The following is a 25,233-nucleotide window of genomic DNA, read 5'->3' as shown; positions in this document are numbered from 1 at the left end:
ACTACCATCACAATTAATTACCAAATATAATAATTTTTTTTTGTAGTTTTTTTAACCAACTTGCCATTGAAATCCAGAACGTCGGATATAAGAGGAAAATCAGTTCGACATAGGATCTTCGTATCTTCTTCTTTGACCCATAAACATAAAGTTTTTGATTTACATATTTTAAAATTATAAACCAAAAGACAATTAAAATATACACCTAGCAATATCATCTTTCTCATGTCAAGATTCACTCGTGAAATGTTGACCACTTCTCATGTCAAGATTAGATGCACATATGCTAAGGAAAAATAATTGATTAATTTTGTTTAATACAATAGATTAGATGGGAAAACCAAGCTAAGGTGCAATATACGTACATTTGGATGAGTCTATCATAATCTTATCTAAAAGTGTCTCTTTTTATTATTATTTATTTATGATGATTCGTTTATTAGGTGTCAATAACAATAAGACCTAAAATCTTGCCAATATTCAACAAATTTGAATAGAGGAGGAGATACAATATAAACTTCCAGATTTTATGGCTTTGCCAAAAACATCTTTACCCAAGCATATTTATAATTAAAGTTCAACATTTTCTTTTCTTTTCCAAATTCTACCATCACATTTACCAAAAACACAATATTCTTTTTAAACCAATTGTTAAACACATTCATATATTTTATAACATTTAAATACCAGATTTTAAGGTTTTTTCTTACAATATCAGTATTAATTTAATTTTTTGAAATATATTGTTTGCTTTAGATTTAAAGTATAGATTTTTGAGGTAGAATCTATGGTGCACATCAAATCACTGACCGACCATCAAAGCATCATCTTTCTCCAATCTATAAAAACATTGCGAAGACAAAGTTAATTATCGAATAATTCAAAAAAGCTTTTGAACGATTCAATTTAGTTAGAAGAAACCAAACCCTAGACGAATGAATAAGGAACGATGGCAACAAAGAAGAAGAAGGAAAGCTATGGGACTGCGAGACAGAGAGCCGGAGGAGATCACTACTTCTATTATTTATAGAAATAGGTATGTAAAGTTATGGACGGTCGTGATTTGATCTCGTCTGATATTTCAGCGGTCGAGATTAAAAGTCACAAAGTCGGTAGTCAAAACTTTGACTCTTTTATTCACCTGACGCTCCATCAACTAAACTTTTCCTTTTTTCTCTATATATTTCCTTTTCCTATTTTGATTTTTTCATATTCTTTTTGTTTTTGTTTTTTATTGTTGTTGCCTAGTTGGATAAAAACAAATAAGAGATACATATAACCGTTGCGGAGATAACAATTTATTGACTTCATTAAAAGAAAAAAACAATTCATCAAACTGATCCGCAAATATATTTAAAAAAAAAAAATCGCTTTTAATTTATATACAAAAATAAAATACAAATAGCATTATAATAATTAAAGAAATTCACTCACATTATACATTTCATTATAATTGAGTTCTTCTAATAAGAAAATGTTGGTTAAATCAATTATCATAAACCCTCTCTCTAAAAGTCAGTCACTAGTCCTAAACCCTCTCTCTAAGTCAGAAGTAAAGACCATTTATCATCAAAACAAAGATGCTCTTCACCTTCTATGAGCAAGAATGATGAGGTGAGGTCACACTACCAGCAAGAATCACTTAAATAATCAAATCGACGATGACGTCAAAACAACAAAACTGAAGAGGATATGAGCAACACAACTCCTCAAAATAGTTGTGTACGTGTTCCCCCAGAATCACAAGATTCATTCCAACCAAATTCTGACAATGGCAAGCAATCTGATATATGTCCTGTGTAAGAGCCTACAAACTTAACTAAATAACTCAACACTAGGAGTAACAAACATAGAAAAGCCACTTCACAAATTCATGATGTACAGATACAGGGAGTGTAGGCCAAAACAAAACTACCACTTTGCAAAATCATCAAACCCGGATGCAACGATAATGACTTCATATTCTCAAGTAGAAGCGATTAAGCATCAACTATATAAAAGACAAGCACAAGCAGATAAAGGGAGGAAACCTGATCACATATCTTCATCAAATATATAGTGGTATACTGGTATTCAAAACAGAATCTCAGATCTTGTATATTACAACACTTGAAAAATATCATAAGTAGTTGTTGTGGTAAAATCATCATGTTGTATTTAACGAGAGTCATCTCCGGACCTATAATGTTCACCATATTTTAAAAGTCACGAACCGCATTTTGGGTAGTTTGGTTTAGGGTTAAAACGGTTAAAACCCGATCGGCTGATTTAAACCCGGAACCATCGCCCTCGTCTATAATATAGGCTGCATCTGCTTCTAAGTGGGCTCGGAATTTTTTAGAAAAGCCCATATTGGTTTTTCTAGCAAGACGCTTTCTAAAACAAGCAACAATAATTAAACCGGAAAACAGCCAGTTCAAGCCGATACTACGCGTATGGGTCTGGCACAAAGATGTCTAAAACGTGTTGAATTCACTTTTGTTCAATGGACAAGCGAACCTTAATATCATTATTTCTTAATCAGCGGTTTTACTTTTTGCCATAGGAAAACAAATACAGAAATACTCTATATATAATTTTAACCTAGTTCATCGAGAGAGGCAGAGCCATGCCAGCCTTGGATGAAATGAAACCATCAAACCAACCTGGTTTTTGGATTTTGATCTATTGTGTTTTATTCTATTGAGCGGCCGACGTTGCGAACACATTCGTTATCGCGCGCTATGTTGGTGAGAGGTTTAGCATAGTACTATACAGAGTTTTAATTAGGTGGACCGTGGAGGGCTTCAAAATTTAACTTTTTTTTGGAAAAAATAATTCATGGGACCAATTTTTCGTTGATTCAACATAAATATATACATGTGATCATCATTCATCACTGACATTTGTATTTATTTTTACATACCGTAAAATGTATACGTATATGCATGTACGCACATATATGTATGCATCTACCATCCAAATGTTGAATGATGACTGGGTGATGGTCTAGTGTAATGAGAACAAAACAGTTCGGACAAGAGAGAGTGGGAAAAGATACAAATTTTGTCTCTATGAATTTATGAGGCAGCATAACAGTAAATATTATTGCGACGTCGGCTCCTATTTTCCTTCATTAAAAAAAAAAAAGAAGAGAGTATTAGATCTTATTTACAAGCCATAAATAAATAAAACTCAGCTTGTCGTTACAAATTACACAATCCATATATAGCTCTACTTAGTTCGGTTTTCCTTTCCAGTTTCCACATTATATAAAAAATCAGCTTGTCACCTTTTGCGGAACATTGACCCTAAACGTAAACGTAATTAGTATAACAACAATATGTTATATAGTAAATTAGTAATATAGAGGAGTACAGTAACTATTGTTCCAAATTTATTTACTTTTTCTGAAAGAAAATTAGTCAATCAAAACCAAGAAGTAATAAAAGAATTATAGGATGATTATTTAGAACAAATATATTAGACAATAGACCATGGAATCATGGAAGGATGTTACCGTAAATTGCGAAGCCGTTGCATGGAGTTGATCACGGGGAGCCAACAAAAGAAAAAAAGAACATTATAAATTTTTAACAAGAGAAAAAGGTTCACGAGAGAGGCTTTGCGCTTGAAGACGGCATATAGAACTCACCTTTAAATTTCGTAAAGCCAAAAGATAAAACAAAAATTAACTAATCCAAAATCAAAAAGAAACAATAGCCACATAAAGCAAATAACATGTGAAAAATATATTTACTTACGGTTTACGAAGAATATAAAAGGATTTTTTTTTTTTGAATGTGGGGTTAATATAAAATCTTAGTAGTGCGTGGATTAACACTATATAATTTGGCTAGCTTTATGCGTCTAATAAGTACAAAAGAAACATGATGACGAAGGTTTTTTTTCCCCTATATGTGAGGACATCGGGCAAAACATATTGATTCTAATTCGAAATCGTCTCAATCTTATCAACATATATTTTTTTTGTTCAAGATCTTATCATCTTATCAACATATTCGATTTCTCCAATTCTTCAAGTATATATAACTTCTTCTCACTTATTAGTGACTACGTGTACTATATATACCATATTATATTATATTTTGGCAAATGCGTAAATTTAATTTAAAACGTAGAAGACAGGTAACTAATGATATATAGTTTTTGGCGTATCAGAGAAATGGTACGGGCCACAAAAATATAAGTTTCGCTTTAAAGAAAAAAGAGAGATTGGCACGAGATCATAAAGAGTCGAGCTGTGAAGTCAAAGGGCATATATACATTTTTGTTATTATTACATTTCCAATAATTACAAAACTCTCGTGCACCTCACAGATTCGTCCATATTGTTTGTTATCTGTATACATTATTAGACAAATATAATAATCGCATCGATTCTTGACTTATTCCATGTATGTTTATACGTAAAAAGTATGATCTAAAACAAGATTTATGAGCATCCACGTATGTATATATTTATTTTCTTTCTTGATTATCTCATTAAAGGTCTAATGAGTATAATATGAAATATTGTTACAATAATTAAACTGCCAGATAATTTAGATTTTCCGATATTCTGCATGTTATCGCGGGCGGATCCTAATCAAAGCCATTTTGAATAATTCACATGCCATTTACGGATTGACTGATTAATCGGATTAGATGGCCGTATAATCGGATTAGATGGACGTTAATGAAAGATCAGACAGTAACTACGAACGCATGTACGCTGTTTTGACCCTTAAGTGGTTTGCAAACGACTGAGATATGTACGTGTAAAGAAGTTTTGAACATTGTTTTTTACCGTCTCGTAACTAAGATAGGCAACATGTTAGGTCCACCTATAAGTCTTCGATTTTATAAATGCAACGTTAGCTTTAGGCTTAGTTTTAATAAATGTTTTGTCTGACACATCTCTTGATCCTTCACGATTCTTTCCTTATAACAAAAAAAATATTGAAATAAATAAGGCTTCTTTTGTTCTTATTTGTCTCGTGCAACAATGAACAGTGGCATTATTGGTAATCTTGACGAAACAGAGGGTCATTTAGAGGCATCTATTGATTTGGACCTATATATACGTATACATTGGCTGCGCATGTAAAAACTGAAACTACCTGTAATCTCAGTAAAGAAGCCAACATGACTCTGGTCTCTGACTATATCTTCACATATTTAAATCAAACTTAATGAAAACGATTTTAACTTTCATGGTTCTTCGTGTACTGTGACAGTATAAAATAGTAATATTATTGTAACTAGTCCTTTTAGGAACCAACTATGAGTGCAAGCAAGATGATCGATCGTAATTGAGTAAAAGCAACACAAAAATAAACCATAACAAAAAAAAAGTTAAGTATTATCGATGTAATAACCACATTTATCAAACAATGGTTTAATCTAACAACACACGTTGTAATTCACGTTTACACTTCATTTGAAATTTATTTGTTTGTTAACTACCACGATCAATGTTTCATGTGATGATATTCTTGTCACAATAATTTTTTTTTGTTTGTTGTTGTTTATTTTAAACTGAAGAATCAGAAATATTCATACATAGCCAGCAGCTTTTTGGCTGTCAAGAAGGGGAACTTTGTCGAATCACATATATGTTTTCATCACATGATACTTTACTATTGCAGAATAGTAAATCCATAATTAATAACTTATCATTTTTAATTATAATTTTAAAAATCCAGAAATAAAATTAAATAACGTAGTTCTTTATTTTATGTTTTTTTCTCTATTAGGACAAAACAAGTACTTACTCATTTTTTTCCTTACGACAGTTGAAGTTAGCATTCTTTTGTATTTACTCCTTACTTTAAGTTCTATTAGACAGAGAAATGGTGTGAAACTATGAGCGCACAAAGCTTTTCCTGAATCCCAAAGATGGTTTATGCATATGATCCGTACATGCTTGATAACTGCTAAATATATATATCAACAAATGTCTTAATATTTTCTTATTTTTAATGTACTGTGATTTAACTAATAGCTCGTGGCCATTTATTAGCCCTGATTAGAAGCTCGTTTGAAAAAAAAAATACAAATGTAACAGAAATATAAACTATAATCCGAGCACCCTATATTCTTCTCATGTCCATATATGTAAGTTTTACTATATATTCTATCACTCAATTCGAAAAAGTATTTCACGATTACCATATATATATATAGCACAATATTGCCGATCAAAGTCATTTCTTTGATATACAAAAATAAGAAACAAATTATTCACAAACAATGCCGACAGCTCGTGATGAGAGAAATGAAAAACAATGCCGACAACATTTTGTTTCAAAATTTTCATTATAGTTAGTGTATCTACATATATGAGAAAAAATAATGTAAAAGAAAAATATGAGGACCTAAAGAAACAAGCTTCAGTTACTTTCTGTTTTCTGTTTTTGCTCTTTCCTTTAATAGCAGTCTTTTTTTCTTGAATAATAAATGAAATTTAATCTAGAATGGATTCGACATAAATATAAAATAGTAAAAAAATGAGAGAAATATATAATTAAATAAACAAAAAAATGATTGGAGGAGCTGTGAATACAAAAGCAATGCCCGTGAAGTAGTGCATGTGAGTACTAAAAGAGATGTTATAATCAGTGCCCCATTGACAACATATAGACCCACTCACGAGTCTCTTTCGTTTTATATATATTCTTAATAATATATGTTTTTTGTCCCAAAAAAAAAATATATATATAATATATTTTTAATATATTAATTTCGTAAGAAAATTATAACGAGACAGAATTTTTAAAGAATGTTTCTCAGCAAATTTTTTAATTCTGTCCATTTATTTCATTTGCCCAAATTTAATTTTTAATTCTGTCCATTTATTTCATTTGCCCAATTTTTTATATTTTAATACTAGTTTTGAGATTTCAATTATACACTTCCTTTTTGGTTAAAGATTTTGAGATTATCCACTTGGGATAATGAGAAAATCTGATACTAATTGGATTAATTTGATTAATTATTGCATGGTGTTCTTGAAATAATGCTTGCAATATTTTTAAAATGTCCATTTTTTTTTTCCAACAAGGCATCTTGAATTTCTACACCACACTGTCACAGTAAATATGAAAATCATACGACACTCTTATCATGCTAATACGACAGATCCAACACATGCATGTATTACATACACACATGCTTGTATCCATCTATACGTACATATATATCCAAATTAAACAAAACGCAAGAGCCTAAAATTGAATATACACCTCATTTTAAGAATCCCCACTTCACGGTGCTTCATATACAACAGTCATGCAATTACATGTGTTTAGATATACATGTGTGTAATGGCAACCAAATTAGATGAGCTTTTAACCAACCATTTATTTCCACGTGGCATACATATCAGTATATCATCCCTTGCTCATACACACTTACTCCACAATTCAGGTTTTGACCGATTGATTAAGACTTAAAACTTTTACCCACGGTAAAAAAAAATCTGCTTTGGTTTTACGTTTGGCATATTTCTACCCATAAATAAACAAAGCTCCAAATACTAATTCACGAGTAATCACTCTATATCACTGTCAATATCATCATTATCCAAGTAAAAGTAAACATAATGGCCCTATTATCATATATGGATAAATTGTACATAGCTTAGATTTATTCGTTTGTTTAGTAATTTTTTTTACTAATCAACAATATGGAAAATAAAGGACATTATTGATACAGTATCGTTTTCGATTATAAAATAAACTTCCCATATTGAAAACCCGTGAGCCTCTCTCTACATTCTTGGACTGCTTCCTTATATATATCTCATCAAAAACCTTCTCTTTCTTCAACCAAAACCTAAGTCTCTCTCTTAGTCTCTTCAACCACCACAACACTCTTCGTTTAGACAACAACAAAAAAAAAATGATAATGAGAAGAAGTCTAAGTGTGAGAAGCATCACGATGATGATACTAATGGCGATTTTGGTCTGGTCTGTAACTCTAGAGACCTGCATTGCTAGAAGAGGAAGGCATTGGAGACATAACCACAGAGGCTCTTCTGACTTGTCTGATTCCTTGTCAACCAAGAAACCGAAGAGACATGGGCACAGTCACCACAGTTCTCACAACAACCACAACAACAACAACAATCATCACCACAAGTCTAGACCTAAACCGAAACCGAAGCAGAAAACGCCGCCAAAAGGTAACGACAATAACCCTCCGGTGGTTTCACGGCCACCTAAAGTCCAACCACCACCTCTTCCGCCGCTAAAGGGATCTCAAGTTTTCAACGTGATGGACTTTGGGGCAAAGGGTGATGGCAAATGTGATGACACTAAGGTACAATTCAAAAGCTGATTTAATTTCGTTATCCGTACAGTTTTTTAATCCTAGTGGTTGTGTCTATTTGATTAATTAGAGCATTTTATATTTCGTTTTCATGAGAATACTTTTTTTTTATCAAAAAGACAATTACAGTTGAGAGATCACTGAGACAACACGAGACAGAACAAGGAAATTAAAAAAAAACAGAGCTCAGAAAAAGTTTTCTCTGTCTGTAAAAGTCACCTAACTTTTTTATTTATTCTCTCTAAATTCTAAAATATTACATTGCGCCAAAAATAAAAAGACAAACGAATATAAAGTTAGTGACAACAGAAATAACAGATTGCAAATGGGACCATAAGTCACAAGCCTAAATAACTATAACTATAGTAATAGCTTTGTAGAACAAATGGGTGATTAGAGGGTTTTTTTGTTTAGTTAATGAAAATAATTAAACAGAGTTTCATAATGTTAATTTGCAGGCGCTTGAATCGGCTTGGGCGGCGACTTGCAAAACTGAGGCATCGATGATGATCGTACCGCCTGAATACACTTTCCTTGTTGGTCCGATCACATTCTCTGGTCCATATTGTCAAGCTAACATTGTGTTTCAGGTGAGAACTGATCTTTTTTTAGATAGCAAAAGTTGTATCTTCTTAATGTAAAGAAATCTAAAATGATTACTCTGTGAATATTGTAGCTTGATGGTACGATCATAGCTCCAACGGATTCAAAGTCATGGGGAAAAGGGTTAATGTGGTGGATTGATTTCACAAAGCTGAAAGGTATTAAAGTACAAGGGAAAGGTGTGATTGATGGAAGAGGCTCTGGTTGGTGGCAACAAGATTATCCTTTCACTGATGGTGAGACCAAACTCATCGTTCCTTTGTACAATTCTACTCACCAACACCCTCCAATGCCGGTAAATTCATCTTCCTTCTTCTTCTTCTTCATTAGTTATTTCATTCACACAAATCTTCATCTAAGATCAAACTCTGTTTTGTTTCACATATGACAGATAAGAAGTGAACTTGATGGGAGAATGCCAAGCATCAAACCAACGGTGAGAAATGAAAAAGCAAAACAGAGTTTTTGTATTGTAAGATTTTAAGCATAATTGGTTTGTTTTGCTGATTTGTGTTTCTTGCTTCGTTTAGGCACTGAGATTCTCTGGGAGTATAGGCGTGGAAGTGACTGGTATAACTATCCAAAACAGTCCTCAATGTCATCTCAAATTCGATAACTGCGTTGGGGTTTCGGTGCATGACATTGTCGTCTCTTCACCTGGTGACAGTCCAAACACTGATGGTATTCACATCCAGAACACCAAAGATGTCCTCATTCACAGTGCTACTCTCGCTTGCGGTATGTATTTCAAAGTCTTGAATCCTTAATCTTGATTCTTGAATCTTGAATCTTGAATCTTGAAGCTTGAATCTTGAATTCATGATACTTGTACAGGAGATGATTGCATCTCGATACAAACTGGTTGCTCGAATGTGTACGTACACAATGTAAACTGTGGACCAGGTCACGGGATCAGCATCGGTAGTCTCGGCAAAGAAGGCACAAAAGCCTGCGTCTCGAACATAACAGTGAGAGATGTAGCGATGCACAACACGATGACAGGTGTCCGGATCAAGACATGGCAAGGAGGAGTAGGATCCGTGAAAGGGATACTCTTCTCAAACATTCAACTCAACGAAGTCGAACTTCCAATAGTGATAGACCAGTTCTACTGCGACCATAGCAAATGCAAGAACCAGACATCAGCGGTTGCAGTGGAAGGAGTGACTTACGAAAGGATAAAAGGAACATACACCGTGAAACCGGTGCACTTCGCTTGTAGTGATAGCTTCCCGTGCGTAGATGTGCAGTTATCTTCAATTGAGCTTAAACCGGTTCAAGAACGGTATCATATGTATGATCCTTTTTGCTGGCAGACATTTGGTGAGCTCGGTACTCCTACTCTTCCTCCCATTGATTGTTTACAGATTGGGAAGCCTCCGAGAAATAAGGTTCATGAGTCTGATCACGATGTGTGTTGACGGATTCTGCAAGTAACAAAAATGTAGATTAATGTATATCTTTCTTTAGCCTATATATAAACCTACTACTATTACTACTACTACTTGATACGAATTTAATGTTTAGTTCTTAAAATCATGTCTCTTTCTATTTGAATTAGTGCCTCACCTTGTTAACCAAGTACCAAGTGATGATCATCTATATCACTGAACTGCAACACTGAAGTTGAATTAAAGATTGATTGATTGAAGGGGACATGGACTGCAATTTACAAATATAAAAGGTTATTTTGAGAACAAAGTTAAACTTTGTGGGTACTTTAGTATATTAAACAATAATAGGAGGGGTGAAAATTGAAAATTCACAATTACAAATCACAAATCACACAAAGTACCAATTTTTTCCAATCACAAATCAAGTCTTGTGCTGATTTGAAAGCTTGTCGCTCGCTTCAGATCCCTCGAAAGGTAAGCTCCAAAGCTTTCAGATTCGTCTTGCTTCTTTTAGGGTTTGCTGGATCTTGCATATTATGATTTCCTTGATAAAGTGATCCCACGTATCTGAGTTGTTATGTTTCGGAGAAGTTGAATCTCGTTTCGTAATGTCGTTAGATTGTAGTTGAACGATCGTGTATCTTGGGATACAGATTAGGCTTTGTTACAATCTTATTATGCGCAGGAAAAAAGAAAAAATTAGTTTTTTTTTTCTTTTGGTGTTGAATTTTTCTGATTGACTATATATTGAATGCTTGTTGTGTTACAATGATTGCGTTATAGATGCATTTGATCTAGTTTGGTGTAAAAAAGGAACAATTTTTAGGAATGGAGAAACAATGTGAGTTTGGGAAAGTGCTGTGTGATTGAATTGTTGTTTATGGGAGTGTGATGTTTTGACATTTCAGGATCAATAGTTAAAAGGAAAATGGGGCTTTCATTTGCGAAGCTTTTCAGCCGGCTTTTCGCCAAGAAGGAGATGAGGATCCTTATGGTTGGTCTCGATGCTGCTGGTAAGACTACCATTCTGTACAAGCTCAAGCTTGGTGAGATTGTAACCACCATTCCCACCATTGGTAAGTCTTCTAACCAGACTTGATGCATTGTACTTTCTCCTTTTTTACTTCTGTTAGATCACTTGAATTTTTTAGCCTGTTGGATATTTACATCTGTTTGTTGTTAAGATGCTTGTGTCAGTTTGGCCTCTTTTCCATGTCACTCTCACATAAGGTGTTGTTTTGGGGTCACTTGAAATCCTGGTACTCTGAATTGGGTTTGTATGCCAATACTTTAGTTTTGTTTCAGAAAACTAGCAAGAAGGGATCATTTTATTCTTCTCGCTAATTGTCTCAGTTGGCTTAGAATGCAACTTTTTGAAACAATGTCAACTGGTGGACTACAAATACTACTTGAACGAGTGATTGGAGTTTAATTTAGTTAGACAATGAGACTTGAAAAATAATTTGTTTTACAGGGTTTAATGTGGAGACGGTTGAGTACAAGAACATCAGCTTCACAGTCTGGGATGTCGGGGGTCAGGACAAGGTTTGTACTATATTATGATGTTTGCAAAAACCTCTTTGGAAAGACTGAAAGAAAGAGAACACATTTATCCACGTATTCTCTCTTACAGATCCGTCCCTTGTGGAGACACTACTTCCAAAACACTCAAGGTCTGATATTCGTGGTTGATAGCAATGACAGAGACCGTGTTGTTGAAGCGAGAGATGAACTTCACAGGATGTTGAATGAAGTATGTTTTTGATGCTACATAGTTATGTTAAACTTTTTCACTTGTTAATCCCTAATAAGTTTGTCCTCCTTGTGCTTTGTAACTACAGGATGAGCTGCGGGATGCAGTACTGCTTGTGTTTGCCAACAAGCAAGATCTTCCAAACGCAATGAATGCTGCTGAGATAACTGATAAGCTTGGCCTTCACTCTCTCCGGCAACGCCACTGGTAATTTATAATTTTATCCCAGCCAGGAGGATTTGTTATATACTATTGCATAACGTGAACACACATTGCTTGCTCTCTCTTTCCTCAGGTACATCCAAAGTACATGCGCAACCAGCGGTGAAGGGCTCTATGAAGGTCTGGATTGGCTTTCCAACAACATTGCTAGCAAAGTAAGATTTTCAGAATTCTGATTTGATAGGCTTATTTGGTTCTGGTTATGAACATTTTTTTGACTCTGTTAATTGACTGGTTTCGTTCCTACCCTAGTGGAATAGAGAGTAGTCTGCAATTATCTTGATGTTTGATTTCGGCTCTTTCTTTTACTTGAATCGCAGGCTTGAGGTTATCTCGACCAGATATTTTTGGTGAGGGGTTTGAAAGCTTCTTCTCCGGACTTTATCTCTTGTGGTTTAAGACACCTGATTGATTTGTTTCATGTTGAACATTCGTTTTGCTTACTCTTCTTGAATGTTTGAATTCTTCTAGTCTTTAATAAGAGATCTTTATTTTCTTCCTTAATAATGAGTAAAAAATTTCATATATTTCATCTTTCATAAGGTAAACTGGTTTATTTGATTTTTTTTTTTCTTATATAATATTTAAACCTGCAATAATAATGGAGTAACTATCAATCACTCCCTGAAGAAATTATCGTCAATATCCCAACGCGTGTGCTGAGATTCTATTTACCCAACTCTCCTCCAAATTTCACTTGAAGTTACAATATCATTGTCGTGACCAATAATGTTTCATGGGAAGAGCTTAATTACACTATGTTATTCTAAACCGGATTTTGTTTTGTCTTTTCAGACATTTTATTGAGAGAAAGTAATAGTATATTTTAGAAAGAATAACGTACGCGCCATTCCCGACAATGAAGGTGAATGGTAAATCTTCTAGATATTGGTACTCTCTTTCCTACAATTATTTACTGTAAAAATAAAAATAAAAATATCAAGTGAATTTTTAGCCTATTTTCTTAGTAATTTTTAGAATTCCATTGTTGAGATATGAGAGACTTTCTATTTTTATACCCAAAAAAAAAAAAAAACACGATTTGAAAGAAAAAAAATCCAAGTAAAAATCTGATTCGACTTGATAAAAAATCTCTCCTCTTCCTTGTTTTGCAAGAAACCCTATTGGCCTGGAATTTTGATTTTCCTTTCTTTTGTTAATTTCCACATATCCTGGTGATCCCATAAACACATAATCTTGAGAAACCGATACATAGTTTAAGAAATTTATAATCTTGGATCTCTGAGGAGTTTGAACCCGTTTTGGTTGGATCCCTAAATAAATAGACCCTTTCTTGTTCCACAAGGAGCCTCTTTAAGAGCAAATTCAAACATGTAAAGCAGAGAAAGATAAAGACAAAAAGGGTGAATAGAAATGGACAGAGTCCAGCAACAAGCAGATTTGATCGGAAAGAGGATTTCCCCGTTTGTAGCACATCCGACAGGATTCACTGATCAGAAAAACACCGCCGATTCCCAGACAACACAGCCTCCAGCTACCTCACCTCCTGCTCCTCCACCCCCAAACGGTGGCGGTGGCGGCTCACAATCATCTCCTCCGCCGGTAACGGCTGCTCCCCCACCGGCGAATCAGCCTCCTAATACAACTCCACCTCCAACGCCTCCTTCTAATTCCCCTCCACCTTCTATAAGTCCACCTCCTTCACCGCCTCAGCCTCAGCCTCCGCCTCAATCCACCCCAACCGGAGATTCTCCAGTGGTAGTTCCTTTGCCAACGCCTCAGTCTCCTCCTATATCTTTTCTTCCTCCTCCTACCGTAGTTACTCAGCAACCGGAGACAAAACCTAACAATGGTGAACAACCACAAAACCCCATTAACAACCCTATTTCTCCTCCGTCTCTCCCTTTTACTCCCTTTTCGCCGCCTGTTGGGGAAGTTTCCGGTAGCCAAGGGTCTCCTCCATTTACATCTTTATTGCCTCCGGTGATTCCCCTAAACCCTAATATTCCACAGCCGTTCGATTCACCTTTGGCAGGAGGATTAAATCGTGTACCCTCGTCCCCTCCTTCCCTCTCCGGCTCCAATAACAATTCCGAAGGCTCTAATAGCAATAATGCGAATAGTAACGGAAATGGACAACAACATAATTACACCGAGAAGACAATGATCGGTATTGGGATCGCAGGTGTGTTAGTCATTTTATTCGTTGCTGCTGTCTTCTTTGTTAAGAGGAAACATAAGAAAGGTTCTTCTTCTCCCCGCTCTAACCAGTATTTGCCACCTGCTAATGTCTCTGTAAATACAGGTAAGAGACATTTCGTTCTTTGCCTCGGTCCAGCTCTTGTTCTTGATTCTTGATTCTTGATTCTTTGGTGTTGTTTCTTGACATTTTGTTCTAATTCTTGATTCTTGCATGCTCTTGTTATTGGTTTTGTTCGTTCTAGTTTTGTTCTCCTGACCCTTGTTCTTGACGTCGCAGAGGGATTCATTCAGTACAGGCATAAACCGGGAAATGGGAACAACTCGGCGCAAAACTCATCACCAGATACTAACAGTCTCGGGAATCCAAAACTCGGTAGAACAACACCACCTGACTCCGCAGTATTAGGGACTTCAAAGATCATTTTCACCTTGGAAGAGCTAAGCCAAATAACGGAAGGATTTAGCAAGAGATTTGTGGTAGGAGAAGGTGGGTTCGGGTGTGTCTACAAGGGCATCCTTTATGAGGGAAAGCCAGTGGCGATCAAACAGCTTAAGTCGGTCAGCGCAGAAGGATATAGAGAGTTCAAAGCTGAAGTAGAGATCATTAGCAGGGTGCATCATAGGCACTTGGTGTCTCTTGTTGGTTATTGCATCTCTGAACAACATAGATTCCTTATCTATGAGTTTGTCCCCAACAATACTTTGGATTACCATTTACATGGTACGTTCTTTCTCTTACAATACAATCTCTATTTGTTTCTCATAAAATTATTTATTTTTCTTAATTTCTTCAAAACCGTTGATTATATATATATGAGAATTGCATTTTGGATTTACACTTGTGTTAGACATTTTAAATTTGTCTTCCTAGATACATCTTCATACTTATTGATAAGACACTGCTGAGCGGATATAGAGACTAATCTACTAGTTAAACCGGTCGTGGGAGTTATTTTGTTACTACAACGTCGAACCATGCATAAAAGATAATATTGTCTTATGTTGTTATTATCAGGCAAAGACTTGCCAGTTCTAGAATGGAGTAGAAGAGTCAGGATTGCAATAGGCGCAGCCAAAGGACTTGCTTATCTACATGAAGATTGTGAGTATACCCTTCATTACATTTTTTAATATTAATTATCTTAATGGAATGTAAATATATTTCCTAGGAAGAAAAAAAAATGTTTTAAGCTAAATCCTTTTATAAATTTCATAATAGGTCACCCGAAGATTATCCATAGGGACATCAAATCGTCAAACATTCTGTTGGATGATGAATTCGAAGCTCAGGCAAAGTCAATATTTTATTAAAAAAAAATTTCTTTTATTTTACTGTCTTAAAAAAAAAAAAGTTATTAGTATGAATGATTTTCAGTATTCTGATTGTGATGTTCTTCACCGAGAGGATTTTGATTTGCTCCATACGTAACAGGTCGCAGACTTCGGACTTGCCAGACTGAACGATACCGCACAGTCCCACATATCAACGCGTGTCATGGGCACATTTGGGTACTGTCATTTCTCCTTTTTTAAATATAACCAACTTATAAAAAAAACAATTTCACACTGAAAACTTTGTAGTTTAGTCGCTTTCATCTAAACAAGTACTTTCCCTTACATATGAGCTTTTGATCCTCATTTCCCTATTGGTGCAATAAAAAATAATATACACATATCATATCTTCTGAATTACAATACGTGATTTCACAACGTTCGTTTTTATTTAAAAATTTAAAATAGATATTTCACGTTGTATATATCACTAAAACACATTTGGATGACATCATTTTCCAAATATGATAAATTTGATACAGTGTTTCACAACTCTCTTTTAAACCAATGTTAAGATGATCATGTTCAGGTTTATTACATATGATGAATACATACAGGTATTTAGCTCCAGAATATGCTTCAAGTGGAAAACTAACTGATCGATCAGACGTGTTTTCATTTGGAGTCGTGCTGCTCGAACTCATCACCGGTCGCAAACCTGTTGATACATCTCAACCTTTGGGTGAAGAGAGTCTCGTTGAATGGGTAATTTTTTTTTTTTTTTTTTTTTTTCTAATTTCATTTATAGATACGTCAAGTTTAGGGGTGTCAAACGGGCATGCCCGCGCCCGAACGGGCCGACCGTGACAGTCCTGTATTTTCAGTGATCCACTGCGGGCATGTCCGCCACGGGCGGCAGGCGAAATATCAATGCCCATGCCCGCTCCGCATATCTTTACGGACTAACGGGCATGCCCGCGGGCATCTCTTCTTCTCAAGAACATCACCGCTGGTGTCAAAACAATACGGAGCAGAGAGGTTTTGGTTGGTGAGTGGAGACTGGGGAGAGAGAATGGTGTAGTTACGATACCTCTCACAATGATGTCAAGAACAGTGGCCAAAACGATGCAAACTTCCACATCCATACATCGAAGATACCCTGCAAGTGACTCATGAGAGCGAGCCATAGATAATAAATTTAGACAGAAATTTGAGTAGAGCTCAAATCTAATTACCAAACTTGTAAAAGAAAAAAAAATCACCTTTGATTCGCAGCAGCAATCGGTCGGTGTTTCAAAGGCTAGCAAAAGAATTGCTTCAGCAGCAGCAAAAGAATTGCTTCAGTAAGCAGCAAAATCGGTGTCTTAAAGGCTAGCAAAATCGATTGCCAATCGGTGTCTCAAAGGCCAACAAAAGAATTGCTTCAGCAGCAGCAAAAGAATTGCTTCAGCAGCAGCAAAAGAATTGCTTCAGCAGCAGCAAAAGAATTGCTTCAGTAAGCAAAAGAATCTCCTCTGTTCTCTTTGAATTTCCTCCTCTCTCAAAGGTGAATTCTGCGATGTTGGCAATTTCGCGGACCACCCGCATGATCGCGGGCGTGAGCGGACAAAATCCATTTGACCCGCAAACCAAACGGGCTATGCCCGCGAGACCCGCCGATTTTTGGGCATGAAATTAAAGGCCCATGCCCGACCCGCTACTATACCTAACGGGCCATGCCCGCGGGCTTAAGACCCAATTGACACCCCTAGTCAAGTTACGTTACAAATTGATAAAATACAATAATTTTTGTGTTTTGGCAGGCACGTCCGCGATTAATCGAGGCCATTGAAAAAGGTGACATCAGCGAAGTAGTGGATCCACGGCTGGAGATGCATTACATTGAAGGTGAAGTCTATAGAATGATTGAAACGGCAGCGTCTTGCGTCAGGCATTCAGCTCTAAAACGACCTCGTATGGTTCAGGTCAGAAATAGAAACACTTGACTCCACCTTAATAACACACAGCTGAACCAAACCCTCTGAATGACAAAGAGTGTCTCCTTTTTCGCAGGTTGTAAGAGCTCTGGACACGCGAGAAGACTTGTCGGATCTGACAAACGGAGTTAAAGTCGGTCAAAGTACGGTCTACAACTCGGGTCAATACAGTAATGAGATTCGAATTTTCAGACGAGCCTCTGAGGATTCCTCGGATCTCGGTAATACTAACTCTGGATACTACCCAAGCCAAGACTACACGACTAGCCATGAATCTGAGAGCCGAGCCTTCAACACAACTCACCGGAACCGCTGAAACCAATCCTTTACGGAAGTTGTTGTGTTTTTTGTTTTCTGGGTTCTTTGGGACCCTTTAGGAATTTTTAAAGAAAAGATCTTAACGAACTCGAAACCAGTACCCAGAAGAACATATTTAGTTTCCAAATGTAAATTTGTCACCAAAAAGCTTGTGAGAATCAAAATCTCAGTAGTAACTTGTGGCTGAAGCAAACAAAACATTTGACCTTTTTTTTTTGGGTTATGTACTATGTTATCATATCGATTGTCTGATTTATCATCATCTTCAGCAGCGAATCTCTCAGATCTCCAGATGCAATTCCGTCCTTGTTCGCCTATAAAAATACAAACTTTTATCAGATTTTAAGAATCTGTGATTTAAAGTGTAGAGGGCTAGAGGCAATGGGATTTGTGAACAAGTTATTTACCTTGACATTGAGAATTGTCATGGCTGTGAGATCATGTCTGGTGAAGTTGACGTTGATGATCTCAAGTCCACATGAGTCTACAGCTTCAATCAACCTATTGAATCCACCTCGCATATGCTCCTGCCCAACCCGAATGAAGAAATCTCGCTCACCAATCTCGTGGACTTCAAGATTCACCTTGAAAGAAACCAGAAACAGAGGAGTTTGTGGGATTTAACAGGTCAGGTATGGTTGATTTTGAGGCTCTATATTTGAATAAATACCTCGTTTCTCTTCATTTTCTTGTCGAGTTTAGAGGAATGTTTTTCAGCATCTGGATCAGCTATTGCAGATTCTTCCTCTGCAGCGATTTCTTTGCATTCCTTCTCGTTGATTCCTTTAAGCTCATCTTCAAGCTTCTTCTTCTCCACTAGCAGTTCCTTGATGTAATCAACCGCATCAGTGAAAATTCCAATTTTGTTCATCTGCATAAAGAAATGGATAATATAAATCCAATCAAAAGGGCTATTGATAACAAGAAGAGTGGTTGAGAAACCGCATTGAGTTTCAGAAGAAACCTTTGTGATTTTAGGGACTACGGCTCTTAGAGCATACATGGCCTGATTAATCTTATCTCTTCTTCTTCTCTCTGAAAGAAGATTCTTTGATTTGAAATGTTCCTTAGGAAGCCTCTTATTAGCATTACAATCCGTGGCATTTTGCACCACGGGATCATCCTTGTTCATTACCAAACATGGCGCTTCTTCCTCCCTGGATATGTCCCCACAGCGACCATTCGGGTGATTTCCAAAACGAGTCTGAGTTTCACTGGAGTGATTGGAGACGCTAGATGAGCCGCCACCGCTGAGATTCACACCGCTACTCATAGATTCCTCTGCTCTAGGAGTGATCCTAAATTGCAGACTTTGTTCAGGGAATGGTTCAGAGACGGAGTTACAACGCGATACAATCATATCAACCATGGTTTCGTCAAACGGTTTCTGAAACAACCAAAAAAGAGGACAACTTGTTATGAAGTTACTACCAAAACCAATGACTGGTTTTTCATAGAAATGCATGCTAACATGATTTTACCATTTTGAAGGAGAACAGCTCAACGAGACCATCACTCACAGGAACAAGAACCCGTGTGTTGAACAAGTCCTGCCAAGAACAATCTAGATCAGACTGTTCTTATGATCAAAACAAGTAAAACAAGGCTGAAGAAAAGAGCTTTTTTTTTTTTACCTTTTTAAATCCAGGACCTGAATTAACCAACCATTTAGGAGATTTTGACATCACTACTTCTCCATGAATCCTGTAATTGAGAAGAAAGCTTTATATCATTTATTGAAAAACAATCAACTCAAAAGGGGTTTAAATGATGATTAAACATACCCAGGATAGAGAGGCATGAAGAGAGGAAAATGAGAAAGAGATTCACAAGCTAAGGTTCTTATGTGATGCTTGTTGTGTTCATCTCTGCAGAAAAAAGCTTTCTTTTTTCTCTCGGTTCCTTCTGCGTTTTCAAGCTTAATGTTCGTATCAACATAACCACCACTGCAGCAGCATCCCACCCATTCGATAAACCTGGCAGATCATAAAACCCAGAGAGCAAACAAGTTTTTCATCAACACAAAACTTACTAAAGCCAGAGAGAAAAAGACAAAACCAAGACCAGACAAAGAAGAGTATAATATTCAAACTCTCAAAAATTTGGTAATCCAGAGGTATGGTAAAGACAAAAACACGCACACAACAAAAAAAGTTACCAGTATGTCAAAACCTGTGTTACTGAAAACACAAATCACCAAGAAATCTCAAAAACCAGATGAGGCAAAAGACTCAAGAAACCAGAGAAATTTGATAGAACAGAGCAATAAATTTTTAGGGACTAATAAAAAAATGGAAACTTTGAGACCAAAGCGATTCAGGAAACCAGTAACAGAGAGCAAGGTTAACGACAAGCATGAAAAACCCATCAGTACAGATAAAAATGGAAGCTTTTTACTGAAACCAAAAACAGAGCCAAAAACAATGTCCCAATCCTTTAAAAACTCATTAAAAATGGAAGCTTTTTCACTAAAAGAAACAGTAACATAGCTGCATGAACAACGAAACAAAGAAACCCAGAAAAGGAGAGTGTGTACCTAGAAGGATCATCACCAAGTTTCCAGATAACACACAAGTCCCAAGTTTTGGAAACGACAAAGGGTCGAAGAAACTCCTTCACTCTCTCACCATTTCTCATCATCATATCTTTCTCTCTCACTCACTCTTCTGCAACAGCAATGGAAAGCCAAACAAAAAAGCCTGAATCTTTTGTGGTCTCTTTTGGTCTTACTTATAAATTGATGTAAGGAGAGAGAGAAAGAGAGATGTTTGGCATATATACACAGCAGTTGCCCTGTCAAAAACAAATCATATTGGGAATATACGATCGTACAAGACAATGGTAACCAACTTCGCTTTTTGAATTAAAACCCAGAGAGAGAGAGAGAAAGAAAGAAGAGTGAATCGTCTGTACTCAAATCCGTGACAGAGGTGACTGTGACATCTGTAGAGAGGGAGAGACTAAGATAAAGATGGTTTTTTTACTCTGACTGTACGAACAAAGTTATCATGTGCTTGAAAACGGCCATAAAGGGAGGTGCTTTGAAGCAAACAAAAGACAAGAAAGGACTGTATTGGGTTTTGATAGCAACGCTTAACAATATGAAATGAGCAAAGCTTTTCTTTTTGTTTCTTCACTTCATAAAACCATACTCTTTTGTACTCTTTACTTTAATAAGGAAACGAGCTTTGAGAGCTTTCTTATTTTCAAAAAAAAAGTTTGGACCTTTGGTTCTGTTTTTGGCTTTGTACTCTTGTTTCATGTGAACAAAGAGGTATTTGGAAAAATGTCTTTACACAAAAAAGAGCTAATAGATAATTTTATTATTAGGGCTGCTTCATGGTTATTCTGCATCTAATGATTCAATCAGAACAAGAAAAGAATGATGTTTGAAACAGTCAAAGTTGAAATTTTGTCCCGTCTTTTCAGAAGTTCAACTTTGCTCATCAGTCATCACTGGCAAGGTTAATAGCAGAATTAAATGGCGATATATGATAAGATAGTGATGAGAAATATAAAACAAAGAGAAGACAGTTTATACACTTATACAGATATTATTCATTTAACTATACACACACAGCACAGCGTCTATTGTCATTGTTTAAGTGTTCTTCCATAATGGAGTCAAATGATCAAAATATTAAGACATTTCAAATTATGATACAGTTACTTACCTTAATTTATTTACATTGTGTGCTCATAACCCCAATCGGACAGTCTTCTCAGACCAAGTATACAGTTCCGGTTACGAGTTACAGTTATTATTGACATCCTTAGCCAAGAGTGGCTTAAGATTGAACCTTTTTACTGATAACTGATAAGGCCATGGAAGGGTCGTTACCTTAACGCAGATCAAAAATCTCGAACCGAAGGTTAGAGTTCTTGTAGACGTTTGAGCAATGCTCATAAACTGGGTTCCCATCTTCTGGTTCTTTGTGCGGGTGGAATCCAGTCTCGGAACAGCTTCTCAGTACCTCCATTCCTCCTGGATCCGTTAGCTTAAATATTCCGTGACTCCTGAAAAATCAGTTTGAGAGTTCATCAAGGAAAATAGGTTGACTGTATAATTCACTCCATGATAACAAATTAAGATAGATTTGGAAGCACATACTTAGAGCTATCGGTTGGAGCCACAACGATTGCAAACGCCTCGGGCACCATTACCTAAAAGGTACATGATAGGAAACAGAGAACTGAATCGTATCAAACCATGTATATATGCAGTGGAGGGAACATAAATCTTAGTCACAGATTATTGCTTTTGTTCTGTCAGATAGAAAATTTGGAAACAGTACCTGATATGAGTAATGTGTATGCAGATCTACTGATGACATGAAACAACCCTGAGAAGGATGAGTCTGTAAAAGAATCACAAACTCATTATAGTAGGTCAAGACAAAGCACTTAAACATCTCAATATATGGAGGGAGAAGAGAGAGAGAGAGATATACATGAATCCATCCTACGGGATAAAGTTCTCTTTCGTTCTGTATGGAAAACACGTCCACTTCATTCATAGCTTGACACTGCCAATTTTAAGCACCAAGTTAGCAACCAGTATTACATTGAACACCAAGATATGACCAGAAAAAAAAGTCTTTCAAAGAGAGATACTCACAGAATTAGAAGTTGATTCTTGCTTAGGTATTATCAGAGTGGTTACGTAAAAAATTCCTCTTTCCTGCAGCATGATCAAAAAATATTCAAGTGATTAACAACAACATATCAGGTCTATGAATCCTGAAACAGAGAAGCAAAGCAACCATGAGTCACTCATGACCATAAAAAGAAAGCTAAAATCTATCTATCAGGTCCACCAAAAAATCTCCTCCCAAGTGATTTCAAAACTCATGAATCGATTAGAGTAAACAGATTATAGCAATAAGCACCAAAAAATAAAATTCAATTTTTCAAAACCCTTTCTTTAGCAGAACAATAAAGTCAGTGACTTGCTAAGGAGTTTCATTCACTTTCTCATCAAAAGTAATCAACTTGATTGTGTTTCGTGAAGAAGAAAGCAAAAAAAACAATCTTACAAGAAAAGCAGCAAGAGTCCCACAAGTCTCAAGGTCCTTCTCAGTGTTCTCTCTCGCTAGCTCAGTGAAATCTTCCAACAATCTTTCTGACTAAGAACAAACACCAACAACGGTTAGCTCAATAATCGAGTCAGATACAAAAATCACGGAGAAGAGGTAAATTTCGACTTACGATATGAACATCTCTGAGTATACTATTGGTTTCCGAGGATTCGCCGTGATTCGTATCGGTACCGGAGACTAAGACCCGAGAAACGTGAGAAGCTTTACATGTTCCGCCCTCAACAAAAGAGAGCGAAGGAGATGGAAACGAGAGCGTTACCATGGAAGCAAAAGCAGCATCGGCTCCTCTCTCTAGTGGATGAGCTCGATGAGTGGAAAAGACGAATCAGAAAAAATCTCGCCGACTTCAGTGAACAGTAACCGGTCTAGTAAAAAGCGGTTTAGAGAACATTCAATTCAAGGGTGTAATTTCAGTTTAGTCAAAAGTTTTAAGGACGATCTCGAATATCTACAAAAATACAAGGGGTAGTTTTAATGAAGATAGTTCAGAAACGCGACACGTGTCCCAGGTCAATGATCTACGGTGAGTAATGAATAAAAAGACCGCCGCGTCGTCTCGTCTTTGTGTTTATCGCCTCTCAACTCATCAACAAAAACAGATCTAAATCGCTCAAAGTCGTCGTCGTCTCTCTTCTCCCGAAACCAAAACGTAAGTTGCAAAAACCCTAGCGTGATTACGTTTTTGATGGATGTGTTTATTTATGTTTGATGAGTTAAATTTGTCTTAAATCTCGTGTTCGTGGGTTCTGTAGGAAGATTAGATGCGTAATCTGTAACTCTTGTTGTGTTAAATTTGTTTAAAGCTGTTCTGATCGGATATATGAAATTGCTTGTTGATCTCAAAATTGTATTGTTTTTTTATTGTATGGTTAGGCTGTTTATTAGAAAAAGTTATGGCTGAGGCAACGTCTGCTTTGAGGAAGCCAGTGTTCACAAAGGTTAATGAGCTGAGACCAGGAACCAATGGTCACTCACTCAACGTCAAAGTTGTCAGCACTAAGATGGTGATGCAGAGAGGAGGTGGTGGTCGTCCCAGTGGTCCTCAGGCTCGTCAGATGCGTATTGCTGAGTGTTTAGTTGGTGATGAGACTGGAATCATTATCTTTACTGCTAGAAACGACCAAGGTTAGAAAGAACACTCATGTATTTGTTGTCAATTTCATAAATAATATTAAGGAAAAATGGGATTTGCTATACTTTAATACAGTTTATAAATCTTGAATTTAGATAGTGAAAACACACAGGAATCGTTGGTTAGGGTATGTCTCGTGTGATTTGTAATTAATGTTATGATTCTTTCTTTTTTATCTATTAGTGGATTTGATGAAAGAAGGCAGTGTAGTGACTCTGCGCAATGCAAAGATCGACATGTACAAGGGGTCTATGAGGCTTGCGGTTGATAGATGGGGACGTGTTGAAGTTGCGGAAGAGCCTACAGACATCACCGTCAAAGATGATAACAATCTTTCGCTGATTGAGTATGAGCTTGTGAGCGTCGAAACTTGATATGTTTTCCTCCAACAAGAAAGCAGAGAGAGCGACTCATAAAAAAACAACAAAAAGACTTATATTGCAAAAAAGCCTCTGTGGTTTGAGTTTTGCTATCAGGTGGGTTTTGAGTCTTTTATGTATTATCCTGCTTGCCTCTGATTTACTGTTCTTTGTTTTGAAAATCTCAGGTTGCCCTCTTTTTTTTGTAGATTGATTCTCTCTATTTACACATATCATGGGATCTTTCTCTTGTTTTTAGTTTTCGTATTTTTATTTACATGGAAAATTTTATAAATGGATACTCTCACGCAGAGATTAGTTTGGTCCAATGAGTTTTTATGTTATTATTGAACCAGTGAAGTCGTTAACATCGAAACAGCCTTACATTTTTGCATTGGTCGACCCAACTGGTAAATTCTGTTGTTAATTACATGATTAAACCCCTTGTAGATTTTTTGTTTATGACAATTGAGAAAGTAAACTCTCAAATATATTCCATCATAGTATATTCGCCAAATAGGTTGGTGGATATATATATATATATATATATATATATATATATATATTATCAACAATTTTGATTTGCATTGCACTAGTTAGTAAGACATGTACAATGTTTCGAAGCTCCA

General features: G+C 36.2%; 6 protein-coding genes across 6 annotated transcripts; 4 read left to right on the top strand and 2 right to left on the bottom strand.

Annotated features, from left to right (window-relative positions):
* The first annotated feature begins 7,747 nt into the window (after positions 1-7,747).
* LOC104755285 (polygalacturonase At1g48100) lies at positions 7,748-10,452 on the top strand. The gene is made up of 6 exons (XM_010477637.2): positions 7,748-8,304; positions 8,772-8,903; positions 8,990-9,211; positions 9,308-9,352; positions 9,447-9,654; positions 9,751-10,452. Exons 1-6 carry the CDS (start codon positions 7,885-7,887, stop codon positions 10,335-10,337), a joined length of 1,614 nt encoding a protein of 537 aa, XP_010475939.1. The 5' UTR covers positions 7,748-7,884; the 3' UTR covers positions 10,338-10,452.
* Positions 10,453-10,627: 175 nt separating this feature from the next.
* LOC104755284 (ADP-ribosylation factor 2-B) lies at positions 10,628-12,789 on the top strand. Its single transcript, XM_010477636.3, has 7 exons — positions 10,628-10,784; positions 11,219-11,386; positions 11,785-11,855; positions 11,944-12,063; positions 12,152-12,270; positions 12,359-12,440; positions 12,606-12,789. The coding sequence occupies exons 2-7, from the start codon at positions 11,239-11,241 to the stop codon at positions 12,609-12,611; spliced, it is 546 nt and encodes a 181-aa protein (XP_010475938.1). The 5' UTR covers positions 10,628-10,784; positions 11,219-11,238; the 3' UTR covers positions 12,612-12,789.
* Positions 12,790-13,272: 483 nt separating this feature from the next.
* LOC104759153 (putative proline-rich receptor-like protein kinase PERK11) lies at positions 13,273-18,276 on the top strand. The gene is made up of 8 exons (XM_087494058.1): positions 13,273-14,551; positions 14,726-15,169; positions 15,464-15,550; positions 15,668-15,738; positions 15,881-15,957; positions 16,338-16,485; positions 17,523-17,684; positions 17,773-18,276. Exons 1-8 carry the CDS (start codon positions 13,660-13,662, stop codon positions 18,010-18,012), a joined length of 2,121 nt encoding a protein of 706 aa, XP_087350184.1. The 5' UTR covers positions 13,273-13,659; the 3' UTR covers positions 18,013-18,276.
* On the bottom strand, positions 18,113-21,126 carry LOC104755283 (transcription factor bHLH90-like). Its single transcript, XM_087494059.1, has 8 exons — positions 20,551-21,126; positions 19,799-19,990; positions 19,649-19,718; positions 19,496-19,564; positions 18,979-19,401; positions 18,685-18,885; positions 18,422-18,598; positions 18,113-18,328 (listed from the first exon to the last, which is right to left on the bottom strand). Exons 1-8 carry the CDS (start codon positions 20,655-20,657, stop codon positions 18,242-18,244), a joined length of 1,326 nt encoding a protein of 441 aa, XP_087350185.1. The 5' UTR covers positions 20,658-21,126; the 3' UTR covers positions 18,113-18,241.
* A 422-nt stretch (positions 21,127-21,548) lies between these two features.
* Positions 21,549-23,559, bottom strand: LOC109124565 (AMSH-like ubiquitin thioesterase 2). Its single transcript, XM_010477633.3, has 7 exons — positions 23,223-23,559; positions 23,051-23,140; positions 22,633-22,695; positions 22,466-22,540; positions 22,310-22,372; positions 22,126-22,178; positions 21,549-22,031 (listed from the first exon to the last, which is right to left on the bottom strand). The coding sequence occupies exons 1-7, from the start codon at positions 23,373-23,375 to the stop codon at positions 21,857-21,859; spliced, it is 672 nt and encodes a 223-aa protein (XP_010475935.1). The 5' UTR covers positions 23,376-23,559; the 3' UTR covers positions 21,549-21,856.
* A 36-nt stretch (positions 23,560-23,595) lies between these two features.
* On the top strand, positions 23,596-24,933 carry LOC104755281 (uncharacterized protein At4g28440). Its single transcript, XM_010477632.3, has 3 exons — positions 23,596-23,762; positions 23,987-24,238; positions 24,429-24,933. The coding sequence occupies exons 2-3, from the start codon at positions 24,007-24,009 to the stop codon at positions 24,617-24,619; spliced, it is 423 nt and encodes a 140-aa protein (XP_010475934.1). The 5' UTR covers positions 23,596-23,762; positions 23,987-24,006; the 3' UTR covers positions 24,620-24,933.
* The last annotated feature ends 300 nt before the right edge of the window (positions 24,934-25,233 follow it).

Source organism: Camelina sativa, chromosome 17, assembly GCF_030686135.1.
Source record: "Camelina sativa cultivar CO46 ecotype springtype chromosome 17, ASM3068613v1".
Classification (NCBI taxonomy): Eukaryota; Viridiplantae; Streptophyta; class Magnoliopsida; order Brassicales; family Brassicaceae; genus Camelina; species Camelina sativa.
This window is presented reverse-complemented; position numbering and strand designations above follow the sequence as displayed.